Raw genomic sequence first — 27,039 nt, 5'->3', positions numbered from 1 at the left:
CTCAATACACCTATGGAGATATTGCACCAAAAACCAGACATTTGCAGCTAGAATAGTCATTTAGCACATTAGCAATGTATAGAGTGGATTTCTGATTAGTTTAAAGTGATCTTCATTGAAAAGAACAGTGCTTTTCTTTCAAAAATAAGGACATTTCAAAGTGACCCCAAACTTTTGAACGGTAGTGTATTACTTTTGTCTTGGCTTCAGCCTTTATTTATTTCGCTCAAGTAAGAACCAAGTTATGGAACAAAACTGAATCGATCCTGTGGTCAAAAGATAATTTACCATTATTTTAACATTTATAAGTCAAAATAACAAATAATAAGTTAATAATAAACACTTTATAAATCTCTTTAAAAACTCGCCTCAATCACATATGCTATAACTAATAACTGACACATACAGGTGCTGGTCATATAATTAGAATATCATGAAAAAGTTGATTTATTTCAGTAATTCCATTCAAAAAGTGAAACTTGTATATTATATTCATTCATTACACACAGACTGATATATTTCAAATGTTTATTTCTTTTAATTTTGATGATTATAACTGACAGCTAATGAAAACCCCAAATTCAGTATCTCAAAAAATTAGAATATTGTGAAAAGGTTCAGTATCGAAGACACCTGGTGCTGCACTCTAATCAGCGAATTAACTCAAAACCCCTGCAAAGGCCTTTAAATGGTCTCTCAGTCTCGTTCTGTAGGCGACACAATCATGGGGAAGACTGCTGACTTGACACAGTTGTCCAAAAGAAGACCATTGACACCTTGCACAAGGAGGGCAAGACACAAAAGGTCATTGCTAAAGAGGCTGGCTGTTCACAGAGCTCTGTGTCCAAGCACATTAGTGCTGTGTTCACACTTATACCGGTACGAAAGTGGTATAACTGTATTGATACAAAGTATACCGGTACAGTTTAGTGCATCTGTCCACACTAGCGAGAAATGTTTGCGGTTTTCTTTCACGGTAGTTGAAATGCGCGTGCGCGAAATGTTTCCGTTGTTACCGAGTAACTTCCTTCCGAGAATATATGGCATCCGTTATTTTGAGATCTTGAGAAAACAAAACAATTATTTCATGATCTCAGCTGGATCACTGTATCTCCGTCGGTAGAGATGAAGCCGGGCCAGTCTTCTGCGGAGGTGCCGTGGACTAATTTTGAAATGATCCCTTATTAAAAGACTTAATGCAATCTCTCCCTGTGTCAACCCCTGATCAAAATATTGCCTTATTAGGTGATCGATTATTCCAGACATTCTAATGACTAAAGTTGCATCTATACAGAATGAGAAATAGCCCCAAAGTCAGCATATCACAAGTCTCTTGGCGCACCTGAATGAACCATTTCTCAGCTGTTTACTCGAGATCACGGAATAATTGTTTTGTTTTCTCGAGATCACGGAATAATTGTTTTGTTTTCTCGAGATCTCGAATTAGTTGTGTTGTTTTCTCGAGATCCTGAATTAATTATGTCGTTATCTCGGGATAACAAGGTGAATAAAAAAAAGGATTATATGAAGGGCCTCTCTCGGCTTCCGTACGGATGAAACAACGTGTTGTGCTTTTTGTTGTCAATGTACAGTCTGTATTTCTGGTGGTCATTTATTCAGTCGAATCGTATAAAACATGCGAGGCAGTTGAGAAAGAAACAAAGAAAACGAATCTCCGTTCTTCACTATTTTATTCAGCGAAGACATCGATTGAGGTGTGTGACTTTGCGCATGCGCATTATATTTGTATCGATACAGAGCCGCTTCATCTGTCCACACTACAGCGAAGCGCTACAGTACCAATACTGTACCGGTACGAAACCCATACATTTGTGGGTTTCGTACCGATGCAGTTATACCGCTACAGTACTGGTATAGTTGCTAGTGTGGACAGGTGTTGCGGTATGAAAGTAGTTTCGTATCGGTACAAAATCCCTAGTGTGGACAGGGTAATAGAGAGGCGAAGGGAAGGAAAAGACGTGGTAGAAAAAAGTGTACAAGCAATAGGGATAACCGCACCCTGGAGAGGATTGTGAAACAAAACCCATTCAAAAACGTGGGGGAGATTCACAAAGAGTGGACTGCAGCTGGAGTCAGTGCTTCAAGAACCACCACGCACAGACGTATGCAAGACATGGGTTTCAGCTGTCACATTCCTTGTGTCAAGCCACTCTTGAACAAGGGACAGCGTCAGAAGCGTCTCGCCTGGGCTAAAGACAAAAAGGACTGGACTGCTGCTGAGTGGTCCAAAGTTATGTTCTCTGATGAAAGTAAATTTTGCATTTCCTTTGGAAATCAAGGTCCCAGAGTCTGGAGGAAGAGAGGAGAGGCACAGAATCCACGTTGCTTGAGGTCCAGTGTAAAGTTTCCACAGTCAGTGATGGTTTGGGGTGCCATGTCATCTGCTGGTGTTGGTCCACTGTGTTTTCTGAGGTCCAAGGTCAACGCAGTCGTCTACCAGGAAGTTTTAGAGCACTTCATGCTTCCTGCTGCTGACCAACTTTATGGAGATGCAGATTTCATTTTCCAACAGGACTTGGCACGTGCACACAGTGCCAAAGCTACCAGTACCTGGTTTAAGGACCATGGTATCCCTGTTCTTAATTGGCCAGCAAACTCGCCTGACCTTAACCCCATAGAAAATCTATGGGGTATTGTGAAGAGGAAGATGCAATACGCCAGACCCAACAATACAGAAGAGCTGAAGGCCACTATCAGAGCAACCTGGGCTCTCATAACACCTGAGCAGTGCCACAGACTGATCGACTCCATGCCACGCCGCATTGCTGCAATAATTCAGGCAAAAGAAGCCCCAACTAAGTATTGAGTGCTGTACATGCTCATACTTTTCATGTTCATACTTTTCAGTTGGCCAACATTTCTAAAAATCCTTTTATTGTATTGGTCTTAAGTAATATTCTAATTTTCTGAGATACTGAATTTGGGATTTTCATTAGTTGTCAGTTATAATCATCAAAATTAAAAGAAATAAACATTTGAAATATATCAGTCTGTGTGTAATGAATGAATATAATATAGACCCCTTCGCATGTTTGTAAACAAACCGACCGTTGCCAGGATACGCGCGCAGCCTGGACCCAGAAACAATGGCGCTGCCTATAGACCGGCATTATGAGCTGTCAGATTATGCCAAACAATTCTCGTTACAAGATCGAGAACGCTACATAAATAAGTTAACTCTAACAAGTGGACATCGCCTACCGGATCCGTATTTAATTAAAGAGTGGACGGACGATGTTAGTAAGTTCCCTGGTATACAATGGCCAGATATATACTCGTACCTTATTGACAAGACTTCAGTGTACACCCACGAAAAACTTCGTGCCTACAAGTCTTTACACGCATATGATTGTTATGTGCGGGCATGTACAACTTGATTAACAATGGGCCATTCATATTCATTTTGTTTTAATCAAATTATGCCAGTGATGTGATGGCAATGTGGCTTTAGCTACAACAGCAAATCCCAACACTAAACAGCAATTTGCAGGAGGTAATGGCATGAAAGGAATGATAGTGTAAAGAGTGCAGCTAAGAGAAATCAGAGCTGCGTAAAAAGCGAGAGGCAGAGAGCAGAAATGAAACTGAACGGGGCGGGAGCTAGGTTAGAGCAGTCAACGTACAGTAAGTTGGCATTTAGAGTGAGGGCACACAATTTTACCTTTCCATCCTTGCTTTAAAATTGTGATTTTCGGCATACACAAATAATGATGGCACAAAACCTGGACTGCTTGACTCAAGCGAGACCTCTCCTACAAACAAAATTGCATGCAAAGCTAAGTTAACATGCTAACAATATTCATTACATTGTGTAACTATGACCCAGCTAATCAGACAAATGTTACCAAAGTATTTTGCTACATCAGTAAACGAAGACTAGAAAGAATAAAAAAGAAAGATTTAATAAATAGCCTGATCTTACCTGTGATGAAGTGGGCGCTGCAAACCCGCGCATTTTTGATGGTGCTTTCATCCCAGTCTACACGTTTGATGGCTTGTAGCCATAGACGTCGGTGATTTTTTTGGAATGGGTGAGACCCTGCTGGAATTCTGTACATTTTAACCCCATCACTGCTACGATTCTGACACCCGAAAACACAACAACTAGGCATCGCTGAGTCTTTTTTGGGTCCAGGCTGCGCGCGCAATTTCCGCTTACGTATGAATGACGTTTACTGCGAAGGGGTCTATACAAGTTTCACTTTGGGCGGCACGGTGGTGTAGTGGTTAGCGCTGTCGCCTCACAGCAAGAAGGTCCGGGTTCGAGCCCCGTGGCTGGCGAGGGCCTTTCTGTGCGGAGTTTGCATGTTCTCCCCGTGTCTGCGTGGGTTTCCTCCGGGTGCTCTGGTTTCCCCCACAGTCCAAAGACATGCAGGTTAGGTTAACTGGTGACTCTAAATTGACCGTAGGTGTGAATGTGAGTGTGAATGGTTGTCTGTGTCTATGTGTCAGCCCTGTGATGACCTGGTGACTTGTCCAGGGTGTACCCCGCCTTTCGCCCATAGTCAGCTGGGATAGGCTCCAGCTTGCCTGCGACCCTGTAGAACAGGATAAAGCGGCTACAGATAATGAGATGAGATGAAGTTTCACTTTTTGAATGGAATTACTGAAATAAATAAACTTTTTCATGATATTCTAATTATATGACCAGCACCTGTACATCACAAAAACATCATCGTTTAATTCTCATCTCAGCAAAAAAGACAAAAGGACATGGACCAGGAGACGACTGCTGAGGAGGAAAAGGGTGTGACGGAGCTCCTGAAAGGCTTTCTTTCTGTTTTAGATCCTGAAGTTTGTCCTGTTTTGCCCTTGGGTTCCACAAGTAGTGCATATTATCTGTATGTGAATTAGATTTAACGATAAGTTTGATAATCTCTATTACAACTCATCTCATCTCATTATCTCATCTCATTCTCATCTCATTATCTCTAGCCGCTTTATCCTTCTACAGGGTCGCAGGCGAGCTGGAGCCTATCCCAGCTGACTACGGGCGAAAGGCGGGGTACACCCTGGACAAGTCGCCAGGTCATCACAGGGCTGACACATAGACACAGACAACCATTCACACTCACATTCACACCTACGCTCAATTTAGAGTCACCAGTTAACCTAACCTGCATGTCTTTGGACTGTGGGGGAAACCGGAGCACCCGGAGGAAACCCACGCGGACACGGGGAGAACATGCAAACTCCACACAGAAAGGCCCTCGCCGGCCACGGGGCTCGAACCCGGACCTTCTTGCTGTGAGGCGACAGCGCTAACCACTACACCACCGTGCCGTCCTATTACAACTCACCAAAAAAAAAAAAATAATAATCATGAGCTGCCCATCACTTTTAACTTGACGCAAGAGAGCTAACATTATCCCTACATAACTAGCGATAACTTTCAACTATGTTAACAAAAGCCACTACTAGTTAGCTAAATCCCATTCAATCTCTATGGAGCAGTGGTTACGGCGCTAACAGCAGTTTACACTCAGCTGAAAAAAATAAAATCACTGTCTTAATTACAACCTGAGCATAAAAATAGATGTCTGTTTGTTTTCTACGCATTCGATGAGGTAAATTCACTACTTTGGGTTTACACATGACAACTTACTGGCATAAAAAGATACAAGTTGTCTTGATTTTCTTCTCTCCACTGCCGGAGAGAGACGCCGCCATCAGGTGGTCATGTGATTCACTGCTAGCACTCTGATTGGATGATTTAATAAAAAAAAGTTGCCCAAAATGATCGAAATTGTTCAGATAGAAATTATGTTGCCCAATCTCAATGGGAAAGTGTCGAAGCACAATTGCCCGGCAACATTGCACTAAAAGTTACCCATCACCTTGACACTTATAAACCACACTCAAGCTCTGTGTGTTTGTTAAAATACATGCAAACGTGATGTCATGCGTGATCGCAGTCAAGTTCTAATCTCAGCTTAATTTGGGTTATACTTGACATTGATGCATATGCATATCAAATTTCAGTTTACTCAATCAGCGCACACAAAAATGTGACATGTGACGACACAATTATTCTTTAGAGATCAACCGCAATCAACTTCGCTCATAAGAGTCAAAGATTTACATTACATTACAGGCATTTAGCAGATGCTCTTATCCAGAGCGACTTACAACATACCCACAGCAGCCTGGAGGGCAGTTGGGGGTTCGGTGCCTTGCTCAAGGGCACTTCAGCCATTCCTGCTGGTCCAGAGAATCAAATCAGCAACCTTTTGGTCCCAAAGCTACTTCTGTAACCATCAGGCAATGGCTTCCCCATGGATTTAGCTGTACTTAAATGTGGAATGACTCTGAAATTTTTACTTTTTTTTAAATGTTTTTCTTTCCTGACCCCATTCTCTATCCACTCCTTTCAAACTTCTTCTTGTGCCTCAAGTCTGAAACTGTGGATGCATTTGTCTCGACACTCATTTTGGAGCTGCCTGAAAGCGAAACTCTCTAAAGAATCTGTGTAATCTTTAGACTTCATTGATCAAGACGGAAAAACTCGAGGTTTTTCCCATCTGTCTAAAAATGTTGTGTAACCCACGCTGCCATCTCACTGGCACTGAGCAGAAAGTCAATCATCTCAGCCTTACTGCTCTGGATCAATACTGTAAATTGTTTCCAGGTCAAGTCATGTAGAATAATGGTCATCATTTGCAGGTTTTTTTTTCTTACCATAATGTTCCTGTAGGGCGGCACGGTGGTGTAGTGGTTAGCGCTGTCACCTCACAGCAAGAAGGTCCGGGTTCGAGCCCCGTGGCCGGCGAGGGCCTTTCTGTGTGGGGTTTGCATGTTCTCCCCATGTCCGAGTGGGTTTCCTCCAGGTGCTCCGGTTTCCCCCACAGTCCAAAGACATGCAGGTTAGGTTAACTGGTGACTCTAAATTGAGCGTAGGTGTGAATGTGAGTGTGAATGGTTGTCTGTGTCTATGTGTCAGCCCTGTGATGACCTGGCGACTTGTCCAGGGTGTACCCCGCCTTTCGCCCGTAGTCAGCTGGGATAGGCTCCAGCTTGCCTGCGACCCTGTAGAACAGGACAAAGCAGCTACAGATAATGAGATGAGATGTTCCTGTATTTATTTATTTATTTATTTATTTATTCATTCAGTCTTCCATGAAAATTAATTTCTCTTTTATTTTTTGGGGGGTCATATATAAACATGACATTATTGCTGTAGCCAGTAATTACTTCCAGGCACATCAGGAAATATATGAAATCAAATCACTAAAAGGGTGACATGCTGATGCATTTTTAGTGGAAGGTACAGTGGTGCTCGAAAGTTTGTGAACCCTTTCGAATTTTCTATATTTCTGCATAAATATGACCTAAAACATCATCAGATTTTCACACAAGTCCTAAAAGTAGATAAAGAGAACCCAGTTAAACAAACGAGACAAAAATATTATACTTGGTCATTTATTTACTGAGGAAAATGATCCAATATTACATATCTGTGAGTGGTAAAAGTATGTGAACCTTTGCTTTCAGTATCTGGTGTGACCCCCTTGTGCAGCAATAACTGCAACTAAACGTTTGCGGTAACTGTTGATCAATCCTGCACACCGGCTTGGAGGAATTTTAGCCCGTTCCTCCGTACAGAACAGCTTCAACTCTGGGATGTTGGTGGGTTTCCTCACATGAACTGCTCGCTTCAGGTCCTTCCACAACATTTCCATTGGATTAAGGTCAGGACTTTGACTTGGCCATTCCAAAACATTCACTTTATTCTTCTTTAACCATTCTTTGGTAGAACGACTTGTGTGCTTAGGGTCGTTGTCTTGCTGCATGACCCACCTTCTCTTGAGAGTCAGTTCATGGACAGATGTCCTGACATTTTCCTTTAGAATTCGCTGGTATAATTCAGAATTCATTGTTCCATCAATGATGGTAAGCCGTCCTGGCCCAGATGCAGCAAAACAGGTCCAAACCATGATACTACCACCACCATGTTTCACAGATGGGATAAGGTTCTTATGCTGGAATGCAGTGTTTTTCTTTCTCCAAACATAACGCTTCTCATTTAAACCAAAAAGTTCTATTTTGGTCTCATCCATCCACAAAACATTTTTCCAATAGCCTTCTGGCTTGTCCACATGATCTTTATCAAACTGCAGATGAGCAGCAATGTTCTTTTTGGAGAGCAGTGGCTTTCTCCTTGCAACCCTGCCATGCACACCATTGTTGTTCAGTGTTCTTCTGATGGTGGACTCATGAACATTAACATTGGCCAATGTGAGAGAGGCCTTCAGTTGCTTAGAAGTCAATTGCCACTCACAGATATGTAATATTGGATCATTTTCCTCAATAAATAAATGACCAAGTATAATATTTTTTGTCTCATTTGTTTAACTGGGTTCTCTTTATCTACTTTTAGGACTTGTGTGAAAATCTGATGATGTTTTCGGTCATATTTATGCAGAAATATAGAAAATTCGAAAGGGTTCACAAACTTTCAAGCACCACTGTAGGTACAATCTATCATCAGCTGATCTACACATCTTTTTCTCTTCCTTCTGTGAACCTCCAGTACTTCATCACTTGTCACCTTGATATCCCAGAGCTTTCAAACAATTAAATATGATTAAACAAACTAAAGAACGTATTTGTTTGATATTTGTTGCAGTTAAATATAGAGGAATTGTAATGATGACTTTGTTGACCCTTTATGAACATGATTATAGCACAATCGTTCAAAATCAATGCTTTTTTTTGTGACGTATACTATATTTAACAGCTATTCCACAAAATCGAGTCGTCCATGAGCTGATAGCCAATGAGGTGCTTAGCACCGAGTTGGCTATAAGTCATGTACAACTTGAATTCATGGAATAACTGTTTTATTCTATCCATATTCACTGGATTTTGAGAAATGGAGCATTTTATTTTTTAAATTCTATCAATAAAAAACTTTATACAGAACATCCGACAAAATAATTTCTGCTTAGAATGTAAACAAACCAGCGAAATGACAGGAACAATTTGTGAAAAATGCCATTATAATAATTCTTAAAAAATAAAAAAAAAAGTTTTTCTTACCATCAAATACCGTCAGAGATTCCATATTTTGTTGCCTTTTTGTATATTTAGGGTTTGTTTTCGAATAGAGTTTTTATTACATCCTCGGTTGTTCAGCAACATGCTCCACCATTTTGTTTTTCTCTCCTCATGGTATATGAGCTGATATCCTAGTAGTGGAGTAGCCGATCAGAGCACGCGATTGCTCATATTCAGTGAATTTGGACAGAATAAAATCAAGTGTATTATATCAATCACCCAGAAATAAGCATTTGGAACTGTCATGAAATAGTTTAGGCCCTGTTTACATTATTTCGAATCAGCGGATCATCAGATTAACGTTTTTAAAACGATTCGTGTACACACACAAAATTTCTGTGCCCGCAACAAAACCGTTCCCCGTGTACACAGCAACGCCAATACACGGATACGCTAATCACATGACTAATTAGACGGCACGTCACATGATCCCAGTGCATATCGGGCATGCGCAAGTCATTCACCACTTGCAAGCACATAAAGTGTGTGAGAGATTGACTGAGCGAGTGAGAGAGAGAGAGAGAGTGAGCAAGAGAGTGTGAGAGAGAGGAGAGAGAGAGAAAGAGAGAGCAAGCGAGCGAGAGAGTGTGAGAGAGCATAAGAATAAAAATTTGAAGTTCTTTATGGAAATCAGGGACGCCGTGTCATTGGGACTAAAGAGGAGTAGGTTTTTCAGCAGTCGCGTCACGTGACCAACGTGGCATGACCAACGCCAGCGAATCAGGAAGGTGGATGTCACAGTGACGTCGTCCAATGACGACGTCAGCTAGAGCTCAGCACTGCGTATCCTCGTTCCTCAATGTTTACACAGCACCGGATCAGATACGTACTGGGTTGAATACGTGGGCCCTGGCGGATTCAAACTGTTCCGCCTGTGGAGTCGTTTCCCGGCGTTTTAATGTGCACGGACAGTGCATCCGCAACGACAACGATACGGATACGGTCTAATGTAAACACCACCTTAGAGGGGTTGAAACGCAACATTCACCCTTGGCTACACCTCTAGTCGAATAAACATATCCAATCCTAACCTTTCCTTATAATTATAATCTGAGGCAGGCTTAGGCTTTTTGCATTTAAAGGTGTTCTGCTAATTGTGATTTAATGTTCATCTGCTCTCTCTCACCCAACTAAATACCTATGCTGGGTTTTTTTTCCCCTTAATGGCTTATTACTGTTTAACGATCTATTCAGCAACATCGTTTCAGGAAAGCAATTAGATCTTCATAGGCTTCATCTTAATCCACTGCTGCTGATGAAAATGCTCACATGTGCTTTTATTTCATAAAACAGACTCCTGCTCTGTACCTAGACACATTTTGGTATGCCTACTCAAATTAATCACACAGTAACAACAACATTGTTCAATTAACTCCTGAAGTGAGAAGAGAGATTCCACTCTGTGAGGCATAATATGAACTCAACAGGAGTTACCATCGAGTGGGGCTTCCGAAAATTAGGTCCCTTTCAAAGCTATAAACAGGTAAAAAGTCCAGTGGAAGACAATGAATGTTTTATAATATTGCTTGAAATAACTCCACTGAGTAGAATTATCATGGATCAGCTCAGAAAATTGGACCCAGATGCAGCTCACAAAGTTCATTGAAAAAGAAGGAAAAACAGGGACGTATGATGATTTTTCAAGTTTAGGTCATAAAACGAATTTTTCCCAACACCCAATTATTTTTATTTAGTGGACCAAAAGCTACTGAATTCGAATCACAGACTTCCAATTTTATTATTATTTTTTTTAAAATAGAACAATTAATGAATTAAAAGCTATGTGGCCCTAAATTCTCTGCTATTTTTTTCCTGCTTCACCATGACGCAATACAAGATACTATTGTACATCATGCATCACATGGTGGGCTTTCCCCGTTCGCACAAGGCATTGTGGGATAGAAATTTGAAATAGGAGAAAAAAATGGAGGATGTGAGTGCGCGAATGAAACGTGAAAGACCGACTATACACTGTAAAAAAAGAATTGTTGAGAATACTTGAAATTTCAAGGCAACCGTCTGCATTAAGAATTTTATGTTTTGCCAACGATGTGCCCATGATAATCCAAACTATGATAACACTGTTATCTTTATTAAGAATTCTTAATTAAGTCAAATTTCAATTCCTCATTCTGCCAACATAGATTTCTCTTTTTGCTGAACAGTGGCATTCACAGTTGTACAAAAAGGCAATTGAGGTTATCACAAATTTTTTTTTTTTTTTAGGGGCTTTTTTCACCTTTATTTGGATAGGACAGTGTAGAGACAGGAAATGAGCAAGAGAGAGAGACGGGGAGAGATCAGGAAATGACCTCTAGTCGGAATTGAACCCAAGTCCCTAGATTTATGGTATGGCACCTTATCCACCTGAGCCACAATGGTTATCACAATTTATCATTAAACTATACATGCCTTTTTTCATTGTTCTACACAATTACAAAACTTTAATAATGTACAATAAACTTCACACTTTTTTAAAAACTTTATTTCAATATTGAGGTTTTGTAATTGTGTAGAACAATGAAAAAAGGCATGTATAGTTTAATGATAAATTGGGATAACCATGGAGGCATTGTGGCTCAGGTGGATAAAACGCAGTACCATGAATCCAGAGACCTGGGTTTGATTTTGACCCAAGGTCATTTCTGATCCCTCCTTGTCTCTCTCCCCTACTCATTTCCTGTCTCTACACTGTCCTATCCAAATAAAGGTGAAAAAAGCCCCCCCCCCCCCCCCCCCCCCCAAAAAAAAAAAAAAATGTGATAACCTCAATTTCCTTTTTGTACTACTGTGAATTGAAAATTGACTTAATTAAGAATTCTTAATAAAGATAACAGTATTATCATAATTTGGATTATCATGGGCACATCGTTGGCAAAACATAAAATTCTTAATGCAGACGGTTGCCTTGAAATTTCAAGTATTCCCAACTATTCTTTTTTTACAGTGTAGTAACGGAAAGCGAGAAGAAAATACGTTATGTTATACGAAGGAAAGGAAACGCAGGACCAAACTAATAAATATCGGCGCTTAGCGAGCACCTCGGTGTGATCAGCTGTTCATTTAGCGACAGAATAATGTAACTGTCTGTGCACGGTCAAAGGTAAACCTGCGCATGCGCACACACACGGACTTCCTCTGTCTGTTTGACTGCACGAAGCGAGCGATTTCATGCACGTTATTTGCTTTAATCCGCTCAAATTAAATAACTTCCCAGCCACAGAATGGCCTGATATTTTGTGAGATATTACAGAAATAAACATATATCACAATGACCACATTTCAGAGGGAACTAAAAATTCTTATTATTAATCTTCTTATTATTTATTAAGCTACAGTGGTGCTTGAAAGTTTGTGAACCCTTTAGAATTTCCTATATTTCTGCATATATATGCCCTAAAACATCATCAGATTTTCACACGAGTCCTAAAAGTAGATAAAGAGAACCCAGTTAAACAAATGAGACAAAAATATTATACTTGGTCATTTATTTATTCAGGAAAATGATCCAATATTACAGATCTATGAGTGGCAAAAGTATGTGAACCTTTGCTTTCAGTATCTGGTGTGATCCCCTTGTGCAGCAATAACTGCGACTAAATGTTTGCGGTAACTGTTGATCAGTCCTGCACACCGGCTTGGAGGAATTTTAGCCCATTCCTCCGTACAGAACAGCTTCAACTCTGGGATGTTGGTGGGTTTCCTCACATGAACTGCTCGCTTCAGGTCCTTCCACAACATTTCCATTGGATTAAGGTCAGGACTTTGACTTGGCCATTCCAAAACATTAACTTTATTCTTCTTTAACCATTCTTTGGTAGAACGACTTGTGTGCTTAGGGTCGTTGTCTTGCTGCATGACCCACCTTCTCTTGCGATTCAGTTCATGGACACATTGCAAAAAAATTATTTCTTGTTGAGAGAAAATATCTTTAATATGGGTGAATTTATCTATTATTTCTTATTAGAAGTTTACTAGAACTCAAATATAAGATTATTTAGCTTACTTTGAGACGCTTTTACTAATTTCAAGCCTTAAATTTTCTTATTCTATTGACAGATAATTTTGCTTCTTTCTAGAATTGAATGCTTAAAATGATCAAAATTATCTGCCAATAGAATAAGAAAATTTAAGGCTTGAAATTAGTAAAAGTGTCTCAAAGTAAGCTAAATAATCTTATATTTGAGTTCTAGTAAACTTCTAATAAGAAATAATAGATAAATTCACCCATATTAAAGATATTTTCTCTCAACAAGAAATCATTTTTTGCAGTGCAGATGTCCTGACATTTTCCTTTAGAATTCACTGGTATAATTTAGAATTCATTGTTCCATCAATGATGGCAAGCCGTCCTGGCCCAGATGCAGCAAAACAGGCCCAAACCATGATACTACCACCACCATGTTTCACAGATGGGATAAGGTTCTTATGCTGGAATGCAGTGTATTCCCTTCTCCAAACATAACACTTCTCATTTAAACCAAAAAGTTCTATTTTGGTCTCATCCGTCCACAAAACATTTTTCCAATAGCCTTCTGGCTTGTCCACGTGATCTTTAGCAAACTGCAGACGAGCAGCAATGTTCTTTTTGGAGAGCAGTGGCTTTCTCCTTGCAACCCTGCCATGCACACCATTGTTGTTCAGTGTTCTCCTGATGGTGGACTCATGAACATTAACATTAGCCAATGTGAGAGAGGCCTTCAGTTACTTAGAAGTTACCCTGGGGTCCTTTGTGACCTCGCCGACTATTACACGCCTTGCTCTTGGAGTGATCTTTGTTGGTCGACCACTCCTGGGGAGGGTAACAAAGGTCTTGAATTTCCTCCATTTGTACACAATCTGTCTGACTGTGGATTGGTGGAGTCCAAACTGTTTAGAGATAGTTTTGTAACCTTTTCCAGCCTGATGAGCATCAACAACGCTTTTTCTGAGGTCCTCAGAAATCTCCTTTGTTCGTGCCATGATACACTTCCACAAACATGTGTTGTGAAGATCAGACTTTGATAGATCCCTGTTCTTTAAATAAAACAGGGTGCCCACTCACACCTGATTGTCATCCCATTGATTGAAAACACCTGACTCTAATTTCACCTTCAAATTAATTGCTAATCCTAGAGGTTCACATAATTTTGCCACTCACAGATATGTAATATTGGATCATTTTCCTTAATAAATAAATGACCAAGTATAATATTTTTGTCTCATTTGTTTAACTGGGTTCTCTTTATCTACTTTTAAGACTTGTGTGAAAATGTGATGATGTTTTAGGCCATACTTATGCAGAAATATAGAAAATTCTAAAGTTCACAAACTTTCAAGCACCACTGTACTACTTCTTCTTTTTCTTCAAGACTTGGACATTTTTGAGGTGGTTCCCATGGGCGAAAACTCATGAAATTTGGTACACACGTCAGTCCTGGCCACTGCTACTCAGGGATAGAGGCTTGGCCCAGGATGTGTCTAGGGACTCCATAGTGCCCCCACATGTCACTGAGACTTTTGCCCGGTATATAGTTTCACCTATCGGTGTTAAATTTGGTAGGTGTGTGTGGGGCCCCAAGATGAACAAAACTGTATGGTACATTGTATTAGCCATACTCAACAGGAAGTGAGTTATTTTTGGTTTTGTGCGTTTTGACACACGTTACATTTTGACATTCTGCTTCGAGGCAGTTTGTTGGATTCATGCCAGATTTGGTGTTCTGGAGGTGCTTGAGCCCTTCATTGCTGCTTGTGGCTATATTTCATTCATTCATTCATTCATTCATTCATTCATTATATGAGCTTATTGCTTGTTCAAATAAAAATGCTTTCTGCTTCTTTTGTTCTTTTTTCTTTCCCCAGTCTAACGGACCCACACAACACATGGTGGAATCTCAAATCAGGAAGAAGCTCGACTCTTTGTTGAAGGAGTCTCAGATTGTAGATAAGGAGGACAAAGACAGCTTCACTATCCAAGCACTGCTCCAAGCTACACATGTGGGTCTGCACAAGAACCTGAGCAAGGTACGACTCACCCTTGTCTGCTGCACAGACACACAACACGTATGTCATACAGTCATCGTATCCTCGCTGTCAGACGGTACGCTGTACACTGCAGGGTGTGAGGAGATTACAGTGGCTTTTCCATGCATAGCAGTGCCTTGCAAAAGTATTCATCCCCCTTGGTGTTTGTCCTGTTTTGTCGCATTACAAGCTAAAATTAAAATGGATTTTTGGAGGGTTAGCACCATTTTATCCACACAACATGCCTACCACTTTAAAGGTGCACATTGTTGTTGTATTTTGACACAAACAATAATTAAGATGAAGAAACAGAAACCTGGAGTGTGCACAGGTATTCAACCCCCCCCCCCCCCCCCCCCCCCCCCAAAAAAAAAAAAAAAAAAGTCAATACTTTATAGAGCCACCTTTTGCTACAATTACAGCTGCAAGTCTCTTGGGGTATGTCTCTATTAGCTTAGCACATCTAGCCACTGGGATTTTTGCCCATTCCTCAAGGCAAAAGTGCTTCAAGTTATGCCACAGATTCTCAATTGGATTGAGGTCTGGGCTTTGATTAGGCCATTCCAAGACATTTAAATGTTTTCCTTTAAACCACTTCAGTGTAGCTTTAGCAGTATGTTTCGGGTCATTGTCCTGCTGGAATGTTAACCTTTGTCCCAGTCTCAAACCTCTAGCAAACTCTAACAGGTTTTCCTCCAGAATTGCCCTGTATTTAGTGCCATCCATATTTCCTTCAGTCCTGACCAGCTTTCCTGTCCCTGCAGATGAAAAACATCCCCACAGCACGATGCTGCCACCACCATGCTTCATTATAGGGATGGTGTTCTCAGGGTGATGGGTTTGTGCCACACATGTCATTTCCCACGATGGCCAAAAAGTTCAATTTTTGTCTCATTTGACCAGAGAATCTTCTTCCATGTGACAGATCATGTGACACTTTGATTGCACACAGGTGGATCTTAATCAGCTAATTCTGTGTGCAAAAAGTAAAATCTAACCAAGATTAAATATCTTAAATCAAGACAAAATATGCTTGTTATTTGTCTGCCAAGATAATTCTCCTTTCCAGGCAGGTTTTGTGTAAGAGTATTTCACTTACTTTAAGCATTTTTTCCCTCAATTATCTTAATAAGGTATTATAACTTGTTATTGAGATTTTATTACTGGTTATGAGTAAGTTCTGTCTTAAAATGAGAATTACCATAATTTCATCGGTGTTGTATTAACCATGACAAGTTTGTCAAAGTCAGAATTTCTTATTTCAAGCATCTTATCCTTTCTTTTAATCTCTTAACACAAAACAGATAACTAAATGAAATGAATTGTTGTATTGTCAATCTGGCAACAAAAATAGGCTACAAAATGGATTGGTTTGTTGTTCTGATTTTGATTTATTTGGCGGTCTCAGTTGGTATAAACACTTACTTAAACAGAGCACACCAATATGCCCAGATGAAATAGTCAAACTTGATTGGGAGACAAAGTATCTAGCATGTTAAATTGAGTAGTACAACTTTACTTGTTTTTAGTATAAATACACTACAGGGTTCCCGCGGGGTCTAAAAAAGTCTAAAATTCAGAAAGTTAAATTTTAGGCCTTAAAATATCTAAAAAACACACATATTTTCATCCCAGGTCTAAAATTTAATTTATCCAAGTCTAATATTCTTACATCCGCTCAGTCCACTCCTAGAAGTACCTGCAAAACATTAATAAAAAATGTGCCGGTTGCGTTGTTGTCTGCCTGCTAAAAAACTTCAATCACCGATGATCGTGGCAAGTATGCAACGGTCCAGTTTGTCCACTACGTCTACCGTAGTTCTACCTTCTAAGTTCCCGCCGAGTTTATGCAGTCTGTGGCAGTCAGAGAAGGTTAGCAGTTGTGTTGGCAGTGCGATGAAGAGTGTGGATAGCGCGTCGAATAATAGTGAGTAAAGAGGTTCACATACTTTTGCCACTCACAGATATGTAATACTGGATCATTTTCCTCAATAAATAAATGACCAAGTATAATATTTTTGTCTCATTTGTTTAACTGGGTTCTCTTTATCTACTTTTCGGACTTGTGTGAAAATCTGATGATGTTTTAGGTCATATTTATGCAGAAATATAGACAATTCTAAAGGGTTCACAAACTTTCAAGCACCGCCATAAGTATGAAAAACGAGAATGTTCTGCAAGCAATAGGCTGAAGTACACTATCGCTAAAAGGAGCTGTGTTGGGCTGGAACGGTGGGTTAAATAGCCGCTCACATTAGCGCGGAGAGCTTTCACACGGTCAGCGGTCTCAAAAGTAGCCGGTCACCGGCGGCAAATCACCGTCTGTGGCTTGTTATGCCGCCGGCTATTGTCAGTCGAGTCACAAAATTTAATATTAAAATATTTCTGACGGCAAAAAAAGTTGTGAACGTAAATTACATCCACTATGTCATGTATGTCCGTTGCCGCATCAACTTTATTTACATCCTCGACATGAGTGCAGCCATTACTGCCCTGTGTTGCCAGATTGGGCGTTTCCCGCCCAATTGGGCGGTTTTAAGTGCATTTTGGCGGGTTTTGAACATATTTTGGGCTGTAAAACGTCAGCAGTATCTGGCAACATATTTTTTTTACTTAATAGAAGAAATTAATGGATGCCAACGTTTTTGCCAAAATGGTATTTTATTTTCCATTGTTTAGGCAGCTTCAGCATCATACTGTGAGATTCTGTTCAAATTGTTTTTTTTCTTCTATGAAGCCTGAGCCATTTATTTTATTAGTTTATAATTATTGTTTAATTTAGTCTTCAGGAGAGACTGCCTGCACACAGTACTAGTATTAATAGTTTTTTTTCTTACATGAAAGCTGAGGCATTTATATTATATTTTAAGCTAACTTCATGTTGTGCTGTGAGGTTCTCTGCACTTTAATTTTTGAACCAACAGGTGCATTTGGATAAGTAAAGCCTATTTTTCTGCATTTTTGTAGTCCTGGTAATCTTTTATATTGGTAAAGTTGTTTATAGGACCATTTCTCAGTGTCTTTGTTTTTTTAATCAATAGTTTTTCAGTAATAACTTAATATTTAACATATCACTAAATTTTAAACAACCCCTGCCCCCCCTATGGGCTGTCCCCATAGTCTCCAAAATTTCTGTGGGAAACACTGGCGTGCGTAACAACGCTAATCAAGCTTAAGCTAGACGACCCGCCTCAAATACCCGTCCCGGGTAAATGTTATCCCAATTTTAGACGACCTGTTCCAAACCATCCCGCCCCATGAAAAATTTGTACTTGCATCTCCCTCTCTCTCTCATATATATATATCCCTGCACGCTTTGCGTGCATTATGTCTGCCGCTGGCAGACATTTTACCATTTTGCACCCTGCTGTAAATTATTTGTACCCTGCTATTCTCCCAAACTTTGAAGCCCCTGCACTGTAGACAATCTTAGCGTGCACATTACATGTCGTCAATGTTACCATGACATGGAGCGCATGAGTCCAGTCAGCGTATTCAGCTTTCTAACAGTGCTCTTTTTTTTTTAATATATTATTCTCTCGGGGCGGCACGGTGGTGTAGTGGTTAGCGCTGTCGCCTCACAGCAAGAAGGTCCTGGGTTCGAGCCCCGTGGCCGGCGAGGGCCTTTCTGTGTGGAGTTTGCATGTTCTCCCCGTGTCCGCGTGGGTTTCCTCCGGGTGCTCCGGTTTCCCCCCACAGTCCAAAGACATGCAGGTTAGGTTAACTGGTGACTCTAAATTGACCGTAGGTGTGAATGTGAGTGTGAATGGTTGTCTGTGTCTATGTGTCAGCCCTGTGATGACCTGGCGACTTGTCCAGGGTGTACCCCGCCTTTCGCCCGTAGTCAGCTGGGATAGGCTTCAGCTTGCCTGCGACCCTGTAGAAGGATAAAGCGGCTAGAGATAATGAGATGAGATGAGATATTATTCTCTCCCCAATGGTGTGTCTTTCCTGGCTTTATTATTTAGTATTTATTAATTTTGCATTCATATTTTGCAATGATTTTACACCTCTGTCTCAAATGGCCCCTGTTTGCTCCGCTACTGCTTAAAAACCTGCTGTCTCCCTTGTATACCTCTCGCAAGGTATGACTTGATTTCATTGGTAAATCGCTGCCGCCTTGCGTGAGTTTGCTGTTTAACTGGAAGCAAGTGTGCTACGGGGCTATTATGTATGTTTTAACTATTAGTTTTAAAAGATGTGTATGCATTTTTACTGTTAATATGGTTGAAATGGTTGCTACAGCAAGTGGAGGTCTGCGATGCTGTGGTTTGCAGCATGGGGTTCACATGAGCAATCAAGAAAGTCATCATCTGACAACAGTGCATTATATAATAACGCTGTTTTATTACCAGAACACCACTAATCAAAAGTTTAAATGAGTTCTGTTGCAGTTAGGGGAAAAAACCAAACCCCTACAGACTGCATTTACTGCACAAATGCCCTTTATCACTCTATTGTCTTGTACTTTTGTTGCTATGTGACATAATGTACTAATGTTGTACTAATGTTGCCATATGACAAATAAGCACACAATCAGTTTGTATCCCTGATAGTCAGTTTACCAATACAAATGACTTTGTTTTGAGAATTGAACTCGATTGTCTTTTTTTGGGAAGGGCGGGGGTAGGGCAGGTTATAATGCTTCGTGTTGGTCTAAAAAATTTTTCATAATGGTCTTAAAAAGTCTAAAAAAGGTCTAAAATTTAACTTACTGAATCCTGCAAGAACCCTGCACTAGTTTTAAGACATCTGTGGGGTTTCTAAAGCTAGATATATTTACTTGTTTTTAAAAATCTTGCCAAGTCAAATTTTCCTGTTCTGTTGGCAGATAATTTTGCTTATTTTAAGTAAAATATTCCTCATTTTATTACTTTTTTTTCTTGTTTTTGTAAGCCGGGTTTTTGCAGTGTATGAATCAAATCAAATCAAATCAAATCAAGTTTATTTGTATAGCGCTTTTAACAATAAACGTCACAAAGCAGCTTTACAGAATTTGAACGACTTAAAACAGGAGCTCATTTTATCCCTAATCTATCCCCAATGAGCAAGCCTGTGGCGACGGTGGCAAGGAAAAACTCCCTCAGACGACATGAGGAAGAAACCTCGAGAGGAACCAGACTCAAAAGGGAACCCATCCTCATTTGGGCAACAACAGACAGCCTGACTATAATATTAACAGTTTTAACAGGTATAACCCTCAACTGTCCTCATGGGGCCATCCTTCACAGGAGCGGTGCGATAAAACTCCGACCAGACACAGGGCACCAGGATGGATCAAGCAGGTCCGAGGGGCAGAAGAGGCCAGCATCTCAATCCCAGGATCAACATGTAACTCAGAGGGACAGATTGGGGGGGGGGGAAGAGAGAGAGAAAGAAAACACAGGTTGTTAGGTATGCCCTAAAAATGACAAGTATTAAATCTGTGTGGTAGGCTCGCAGAGACGAGAGTCTTTACATCAGGCATGACACACAATGGCATGTTAATATGGTAAAATATATCATGACCTGCTCTGGCTGGATGCTTGATTGGGTGATGGGAGCACACTCCTCAGCAATGATGAGATGCAGATGGGACCCTTAGGGCTGGCCAAGACAATTCAGTTACATTTCACCGGGTCTGGGACATGCGACAGAATGTCTGACGGCCGATTCCCTGCAGGCTACGATAGCCAGTCGAGGTCTCCACCCTCTCCACCAAAAGATTTCCTGTTGACTCCATGTAACTCAGAGGGACAGATTTGGGGTGGGGGGGAGGGAAAGAAAACACAGGTTGTTAGGTATGCCCAATGTCACCTGAATAAGTAGGAGCAGTATACATATTGCACCGAGTACAAGCAGGGACTCCGGCAACTAACTATGACAGCATAATTAAAAGGAGAGAGCCAGAAGGTAACACAGTGAATTGGTTTCATACGAAAGGGAGTGAATACCTATGCACACTCCAGATTTCTGTTTTTTCATCTTAATTATTGTTTGTGTCACAATAAAACAACAATGTGCACCTTTAAAGCTGTCGGCATGTTGTGTAAATCAAATGGCGCTTACCCTCCAAAAATCCATTTTAATTCCAGCTTGTAATGCGACAAAACAGGACAAACACCAAGGGGGATGAATACTTTTGCAAGGCACTGTATGTGACCTGCTATGCTATGATTATTTCATGTAGTGTTTAAGGTTGTGTGTGTGTTTTTTTTTTTTTTTTGTTTTTTATTTCCCCTCTTGTGAGCACACAAGCACTGTCTTGCAGACTCCGATATGTTTGCTGATGAATGCTCAGTGTGAGAACTTAAGGGAAAATGAATCCTCTTACATGAGATCAGCAGCTCTCCTGCTACATGGTTACTCTGAGAGATGATCATCTGAAACGCACAGCAGGTTCCTGGAAAGTGTCACATGATAAAAACACTGCAGTGCAGAACACACACACACACACGGCTGCCTCATGCTCTCTTTTTACAGTTAAGGCCAATTTATGCTGACAACGCAGTCCTCGCAGATAGCGTCGCAGACAGTGTCTGCGTAGCCCCCCCACCTTCGCAGACGCTCTGCGCGCAGCTCCCAAAAATTGTGACCACCGCAGAAGCCTCGCAGACAGCGCCACAGACAAGAGGGCTCTGATTGGTCCACTCTACATCCGCTGTACACGCACTTCCGCTTCCCTACTTTCCTGGTTTGGTTTGTTTTCACGACCGCCATTTTTAAAAACACGAGCGAAGATGGAGCAGCACGAAGAGCGGTTGATCGAGGAAGTGAGGAAGTACGTACATCTATACGACTCCAGTTCTAGTCATTATAAAAAAAAAGTTCTAGTCATTATAAGTAACCGGAGGATAAACACTCCACTAACCACACCCACCAACTACTCCTAGCGACTTTGCGCCCCCTTGCGTTGTGCCGGTGAATAACATCGCGCACGCCTATTACTCCCTGCTCAACGATAAATTACAACTGTCTGCGAAAAGCTATCTGCGAAAGCCTTGTCGCAAGAGCATGCAGAGGCCTTTACACTGCAAAAAATGATATCTTAGCAAGTGCAAATATCTTGAAAATAGTTGAAACTATCTAACATTTCCTATTAGAAGAATACAAGACACCAATACTGAGATTATTAAACTAAGGGTGTATTCAGACCAGGATAGTTCGATAGTTCACTTGCTTTGGTCCGAACCAAATGTTTTTTTTTATTTTTTCATTTTGGTGCGGTTCGCTTTCACACTGTACATTTTAGTAAGCGGACCAAAATCTGTCAACAAAGCCACGCGCCCTGAGGTCGTTCAGCTATTGGTCAGAGACGACACGCGCACAAAGCGCTGTTCTGGGGACTGCGTGAACCCCTTCTCCTTCATTTTCTCACTGAATACAGCAAACATGTCGGCATTTTTGTGTGTTCTCTCCAAAAGCTCAGATATGTGGACATCTGCCCATATATCCACAAGGGTACGTGTTTCTTCCTCGGCCCACGTTTGCCCCCTACTCATTTTTTGTACTCTGTAGTCTAGCCTACCACTGGTCTGAATGACTGAACGACTGTTGTAAGGTTCCCTTGACAACCGAAACAGTGTTTGCACTTTGCGGTGGAGTGTCAAGACTCTGTTTCCCATAATGCTCGACAAACGACAGAAGCTCCCGAGGTACAAAAAAGCAAAACTGTCGGATTAGGTCCGGTCTGCTTTCACACCTCCAAAAGGTCCGCACCAGGGTTCCTTTGGTCCGGACTGAGTCCAACCTTGCAGCTCGGTCTCGGTCCGCTTGTTTGGTCCGGACCAGAGTTCGGTGGTTTGTATTCAGACCAACCCAAAAGGTCCGGACCAAGGGAAATTTGGTTCGTTTGGTCCAGACCAAACAACGTAGGTGTGAATACGCCCTTAGTTCTAGATTGTAACCAACTTATTCTAAGATGTCTTATCAAGTAAAAATATCTGTCAATGCAGCAAGATAATTTCACTCGTATTAAGACATTTTCTCCTCAAATTCAATTTTCAATTTTTTTGCAGTGTAGAACTGGTACACTGCAAAAAATGGCCTTTCAAAAATAAGAAATAAAAGATTAAAACAAAGCATATTTGCTTGAATCAGGTGAAAAAAATCTGCCAATGGAACGAGTCAAATTTGACTTGGTAAGATTTCTTAAAGTAAGATGAAAAATCTAACCTGTTTTTAGATGAAATAATTCCAAAATAAGATTGGGGAACTTATTACGCGAGATCTGATTAACTCAAAATAATCAAAATAGTTCTTATAACAAGATCGTACTTCTTACATTTAGCCATTCAAGTCATTTTTATTTATTTCATTTTAAGGGTATTTCACTTCAATTCATGACAAAGTCTTAGCAGTAAAAACTGAATTTAAGATAAATATACTAATATTAGGATTGTTAAATTCTACAACGAAGCATTGCTAGCTTAAAAGATTCTCCTTTTGTGACGTGTAATTAGTAAAATACTCTAGATATGAGACCAGAGACTATCTTGAATCAAGTTGACGACACGTGTAGCGTTGCAACAAGTTTATTTTTTTTCCCATTTCAACATTCAAACATTAAAACATCTCTTAAGATTCCACTTCCCCAGGACCTCAGGCACCAAAAAAAAAAAGTCTACGCATTTTGACTTACAGTGCTTACACAACACCAAAGCAACAGTGCATTTTGGGGGCACTGACTATTCATGTGTACGAGGGGTTTACAAGATCAGACACAAAAACAACCCCCAACCAACCAACCAACCAACCAAACAAACAAACAAACAAACAAAAACACTGAACTTAAGTCGCAGCATTCCAAAAAGGCCTCACTAAAACATCCTCCAGTCACTCCTAGCCTTTTTGAAGGCACTTGTCTGGTCTAGAGTCTGTACAGCATCTAGAAGGAGCTCACTCTGAATGACTGAGAAAACAGTCGCAGTAAACTGAGGATCTGTAAGGTGGAGTTGAATTGTAATGAAAGATTCAAAGATTTCAGTAAAGTTCATTTATTCCCAAAACAAGCGTACTTTGTTTTTTTTTTTCTTGAAACAAGATGAACCGCATTTGACAAATGTCCAAAATGTACTGACTTGTTTAAAAAAAACCTTGTTTTATTTTCAAAGGTGCTCCAAATAAGACTTTTTCAAGACATTTTGTCTATACAAGATTTTCAAGATGGACTGTCTAAAAACTAGCCTTTCTAGCTAAATGAGGTTTTGCTTGTTGGGCAATTATGTCTTATAATAAGGGTGGCTAGATGTTTTGACTTGAAAATAGACAAATAAACTTCCTAAGATTTGTATTTTTTGCAGTGTACTCAAACAACATTCATTTCCCTCTGACACTTGTTTCTGTTTCTGCTTTCCTCATCATGGAATATTTTACCTCCGCCAAGGAGGTTATGTTTTCGGTAGCGTTGGTTTGTTGGTTTGTTTGTTTGTTGGTTTGTCTGTTAGCAACATTACGGAAAAAGTAATGAACGGATTGCTCTGAAATTTTTTCCAGAGGTGTGACTGGGCACAAGTAACAATCCATTAAATTTTGGCGGTGATCCGGATCACCTTCTGGATCCCGGATTTTTTTAAAGGATTAATTTTTTCCCCATTGAAATGAATGCGCGCACGACGCAAAAAACAGATTTTTCCTTCTGTAGGCCAAACCGTAAGGTGTAAAGTCATGAAACTTGGTACACTGATAGAGGAGTGGACCCTGATTGATTTCATCAAGTTTCATGTTGGCATGTCTCACGATCTAGCGCCACCAACTGATCACAGTCTTACATGCGTTCATGCACGTAACTTTTGATCCATATGTCCAATTTCAATAAGTCTGGTGCCTTTGGAATCCTTGCCAGCTGAGCTCCGTATCAATGCGCTGCCGAAGCATGCAGAAGGTGTTAGTACGCCTGTCATTATAGTGCGGACTTTCCATAGCATAGAAAATCGCTACGTTTCAATTTGTGTAACTGAACTTGTTTCATATCACTGGTCATATAAACCTATGTAAACAGGAAAAACGCGGAAGAGTTTGGTCGCATCTAACTACAGCCCCAAAAAATACCATTGGCCATACTGAGCCTAGCTACATTGCTAACAGGAGTGACAGCGCGTCTGACTGCGTCTGACTGACTGGGAGGTCGCGCAAAGCTCGGAGAGGTACGGAGCAGCTCGTCTCAATTCAGATAAGAGCATATTTCATTATGGAAGTACGGTGGACTGTTCCTTTAAGATGAATTTAGACAGCTGAGTCCTGGCCTGAGGAGCTGGCTCTCCTGTGTTGAGCCAAGCGCCTGTATAGTGGTTGTTTTGTTTCCCCAATATACGAGTCCGTGCAATCCTTACTGCACTGAATTGCATACACTACGTTGTCCTGTTTGTGTCTGGGTATTCTGTCCTCAGGGTGGACCAGTTTCTGCTTCAGGGTGTTACTGGGTCTGAAATGTACCGGAATGTTGTGTTTGTAGAAGATCCTCCTGAGTTTCTCAGATAGACCAGAAATGTAGGGAATGACAATGTTCTTGCGTTTGTTCCTGTTATCCTCCTTGTCAGTTATGTTCCTTTTTATGCTCTTTAGGAAAGCCCAGTTGGAATAACGGCAATTCTGAAGTGCTTTCTTGATATGATTCTGCTCCTTCTCTTTTCCCTCTAACGTTGTAGGAATGTTCTGAGCCCTGTGTTGCAAGGTCCTAATGACCCTTATCTTGCTCGCTCTATTTGCTCTATCTCTATTCTCTCTCTCTGTGTCTCTCTATTCTTTCTCACTATTTTCTCTATTCTGTCTCTTGGTCTAGTCTCTCTCTCTCTCTCTCTCTCTCTCTATCCTCTCACACTTGCTCTCTGTAATGCAGCTGTAACAAACCAGATGTTCACGGATTATGAATGAACTCAAGGTTTTAATGAGCACAATGGAAAAAGACAATGTACAGTACAAAAGCCAGGCCAGGTCAATACCGAGAGATCCAAAACAGTAACGAGGGCTAGACAAATCATGGTCAGGAAACGAGCAAGAGTCCAAGAACCGGGAATCAGAAAAACACAGGCAACCTAAACACAAGGGCTAGGCAAATCATAATCGAAAAACAGGAGAGGATCGAGAAACTGGGAAGCAAGAGAAACAAGCAAACAAACACAAGGGCTAGGTGAAACAGGGAAAAAAAGAGAAGGCAAAAACGGTCATACACAGGAATACAATCAGAATAATAATGCTCACGAAAAGTAGAGGCAATACTGTACAAAGAACACCAAACAAAGGGGTATAAATACAGACATAAACAAAAAAGGTACAGGTGATGGTGATTAGAACTCGGGGGAACCACTCCTAGGAAGTGGCTTCGGCTTGGCTGACGGAGTGCACATGGTAGTGACTGGTGTGTGAGGGGGATTGTGGGAAGTGGAGTCCTGAGTGTTGGGTGAGCCCGGAAGCGTGACGCTCTCATCTCTCTCTCTTGCTCTATTTGCTCTCTCTATTCTACCTCTCTACTCTCTCTTGCTGGCATGGTAATAATAATAATAATAGGGCGGCACGGTGGTGTAGTGGTTAGCGCTGTCGCCTCACAGCAAGAAGGTCCTGGGTTCAAGCCCCGGGGCCGGCGAGGGCCTTTCTGTGTGGAGTTTGCATGTTCTCCCCGTGTCCGCGTGGGTTTCCTCCGGGTGCTCCGGTTTCCCCCACAGTCCAAAGACATGCAGGTTAGGTTAACTGGTGACTCTAAATTGAGCGTAGGTGTGAATGTGAGTGTGAATGGTTGTCTGTGTCTATGTGTCAGCCCTGTGATGACCTGGCGACTTGTCCAGGGTGTACCCCGCCTTTCGCCCATAGTCAGCTGGGATAGGCTCCAGCTTGCCTGCGACCCTGTAGAAGGATAAAGCGGCTAGAGATAATGAGATGAGATAATAATAATAATACATTGGTTTTATATAGCGCTTTTCTTAACACTCAAAGACGCTTGACAAAAATTACACACACAACATGCACACAGCACACACACAG

General features: G+C 40.9%; 1 protein-coding gene across 1 annotated transcript in view; it reads left to right on the top strand.

Moving 5' to 3' along the window:
• plch1 (phospholipase C, eta 1) overlaps positions 1–27,039 on the top strand; it is a 300,261-nt gene that overhangs the window by 197,240 nt on the left and 75,982 nt on the right. The window contains 1 exon segment of the mRNA XM_060924490.1: positions 14,923–15,084. Within this exon segment, the coding sequence (XP_060780473.1) occupies positions 14,923–15,084 (162 nt within the window).

The sequence above is a fragment of the Neoarius graeffei genome, chromosome 6, assembly GCF_027579695.1.
Source record: "Neoarius graeffei isolate fNeoGra1 chromosome 6, fNeoGra1.pri, whole genome shotgun sequence".
NCBI classification, from domain to species: Eukaryota; Metazoa; Chordata; class Actinopteri; order Siluriformes; family Ariidae; genus Neoarius; species Neoarius graeffei.
The sequence above is the reverse complement of the archived record's forward strand: the minus strand, read 5'-3'. Positions and strand labels throughout refer to the sequence as shown.